Genomic DNA, 2683 nt, shown 5'->3' with positions numbered 1-2683 from the left:
AAAATGATGCTCAGGGAGGTTAAGCAGTTTCCCTAGGGTCATCACATTGAAAAATGGTGATTGGGAAAAAAAAATTTAATGGTGGTTGAGTTTTCTTTTTTAACTTTACATTGACATGGTTCAAAATGCAAAAGATACAAAAGAGTAAATACATAGAAAAAGCCTCCTTCCCAGCTCTGTGTCCCAGCATTCCAGCTCCCCTTCCTTGAGGTAGCCAGTGTCATCGGTTTCTGGTGTGTCCTTCCAGAGATAAAACTATGCAAATAAAATCAAATATATATATATATATGTGGTAGGTATACGTAGTGAATTTTCTTCTTTAAAACACACACACACACACACACACACACACAAATGATGGCATGCTTACAGAATTTTGCACCTTGCATTTTTCGCTTACCCATAAATATACCTGAAAGATCATATATATATCAGTACTTCATTAGTTCCCTGTCTGTGGACACTGCCACAGTGAGTAACCATGTACATAAGTACTTTCATACATGTGAGGTTTTTGTTCTTGTTGATGTAATAGGTAATTCTTACTAGTAAGGCTAATAAAGTTTGGATGGAAATTTTGACATCCTGGGCCCTGTCGCTCCTTTTCAGACATCCGGGAACTGATTGAAGTAGATGATGTGATGGAGGATGACTCCCTGCGGTTCGGGCCCAATGGAGGGTTGGTATTTTGCATGGAGTACTTTGCTAGCAATTTTGACTGGCTTGAGAACTGTCTGGGCCATGTCGAGGACGACTACATCCTTTTTGACTGTCCAGGTATGTCAGCAGTTTGATCGTGTCATTTTCTTTGAAGCCATGGTACTTCCATCCTCCTTGGGGGAAAGTGGAGTGAGCATTTGTAGTCATAATCTCTGCTTCAGTAAGGTCAAGAGTTCTTACTCATGGGCTCTGTGGTAGTTAAATTTATATGTCAACTTGGCTGGGCCTGGATGAGTGGCTGGGCAGCTGGTGGTAGTTATTTCTCATGATGAGACTGGTGATCAACTCCATGTGGGATCCACCACAAGCAGCTGAGTAGCTGCCTTTGGGATGTGGCCTGCTTCCTGTATATAAAGAGAAGCCTTGGGAATGGTCTCTAGCTTACGGCACGCTTGGACCCTGCATGTAGCCATGTCATTGTTCAGCAGCCTGCATGCTCTGCTGACCTTGAGACTTACAATGGACTTAAATTAATGGCCTGCCGTGTGGTTTGGTAACATCGGGACTGTGCCGTTTTATTTGTCGACCTTGGGCTTGAAAGCCTCAGCAGCTAGTAGCTGCCTGAGTGAAGAAATGCCTCTAGCTTCAGTGGGTTGGGAGCTGTAGGCAGAGCTGAAGCCCAAGGCTAAGGGGCTTTCACGCAGCCCCTAGAGCCTGGTACTTTGAACTTGAACTTAAAGCCTCCAAACTCTAAGAGAATAAACTCCTGTTTGTTAAGGCCTTCCCATTTGTGGTATGTTCCTGTCAGGGTGGCACCGGGTAACCAGAACAGGCTCTGATTCATTCATTGAGTTTACTGAGTGCTGACTTGAAAAACTGGGAGAAGAGCATGGTCTCTGCCCTCCTGGAGCTCACAAACCACGTGTGGTATATATAAAAAAATCACTCAAATAATTATTTAGTGCCTCCACAGGAGTAGCAAGGACATCAGGGGGCTTCTGGTCAGTTTAAACTGAGCTATAAGATGAAAGCGAGGGAGGAGAGGTCCAGGCAGAGAGCACAGCATGCAAAGGGCCTTGAGGCAGGAAGGAATTAGGTAGGTTTGAGGAACTGAAAAGGCCAGTATATGAAACATGGCTGGAACCTGGTAACCAAAGAGGAAAACGTCATGAGTGAGGCTGGTGAGGGGTGGGTGATCACACGCAGCTCCATAAGCCACACTGTGAATTGATCATTTGTGACCCTCATGTTTCTTCCTTGTCTTTTATTGAACATGCCCACAGAAAAGCACACGTCATAAGTGTGCAGCCCAGGGAATTGTCCCAAATTACACACTTCTTTGTGGCAGTCACTTTTTATCTGCAGAAAGCTAGTGCAACAAGCTCATTTCCTGCATAAAACAATTGTTTGCTTGAGAACACCCACAGTGGCAGTACATTAGGCTTTATGATTGCTTTGAGAGGCTGTGAGTCCCCTTAAAAATTCAACTTACTACTATAAGGTGTCATCTTGCCTTTGTTTTTAAGGTCTGAGAAAAACTTGTTTCCTTTCATGTGGTGGTTTAATTCACTCCTTGTTTGTCATCTTGTACTGCTGTTTGTGTAGGTCAGATTGAGTTGTACACTCACTTGCCTGTGATGAAGCAGCTGATTCAGCAGCTAGAACAGTGGGAGTTCCGAGTCTGCGGAGTTTTTCTTGTTGATTCGCAGTTCATGGTGGAGTCATTCAAGGTAGTATAAATGCATGGTAAATGTTTCAGTTGGGTACAGGCAGAAGAGAGTGTCCTTTAATCATCTGGGTTGTGCACATGGTTAATCTGCTTAGCTGCTAGTCTACCTGGAGGCATCTCAGAAGAAAGAACCAGCAGTCTTCTGAAAAATCGGCCATTGAAAACCCGATTGAGACCATAGTCACAGGGGACAGCAAGCGCAATTGGCATAACATACTATACAAAACATTGTTCCACCTCCTACTTTGGCGAGTAGTGACTGGGATCTTAAAAGCTAGGAAGCTGCCATCTAGA

At 44.1% G+C, this 2683-nt stretch overlaps 1 protein-coding gene across 1 annotated transcript in view; it reads left to right on the top strand.

Annotated features, from left to right (window-relative positions):
* Positions 1–2683, top strand: part of GPN3 (GPN-loop GTPase 3) — a 10372-nt gene that overhangs the window by 3052 nt on the left and 4637 nt on the right. Inside the window, exons 3-4 of the mRNA XM_007938159.1 lie at positions 610–777; positions 2266–2390. Of these exons, the coding sequence (XP_007936350.1) occupies positions 610–777; positions 2266–2390 (293 nt within the window). The remainder of the gene's footprint in view (positions 1–609; positions 778–2265; positions 2391–2683) is intronic.

Source organism: Orycteropus afer, unplaced genomic scaffold, assembly GCF_000298275.1.
Source record: "Orycteropus afer afer isolate SDZICR_OR568_19922 unplaced genomic scaffold, OryAfe1.0 scaffold00048, whole genome shotgun sequence".
NCBI lineage: Eukaryota > Metazoa > Chordata > Mammalia > Tubulidentata > Orycteropodidae > Orycteropus > Orycteropus afer.
This window is presented reverse-complemented; position numbering and strand designations above follow the sequence as displayed.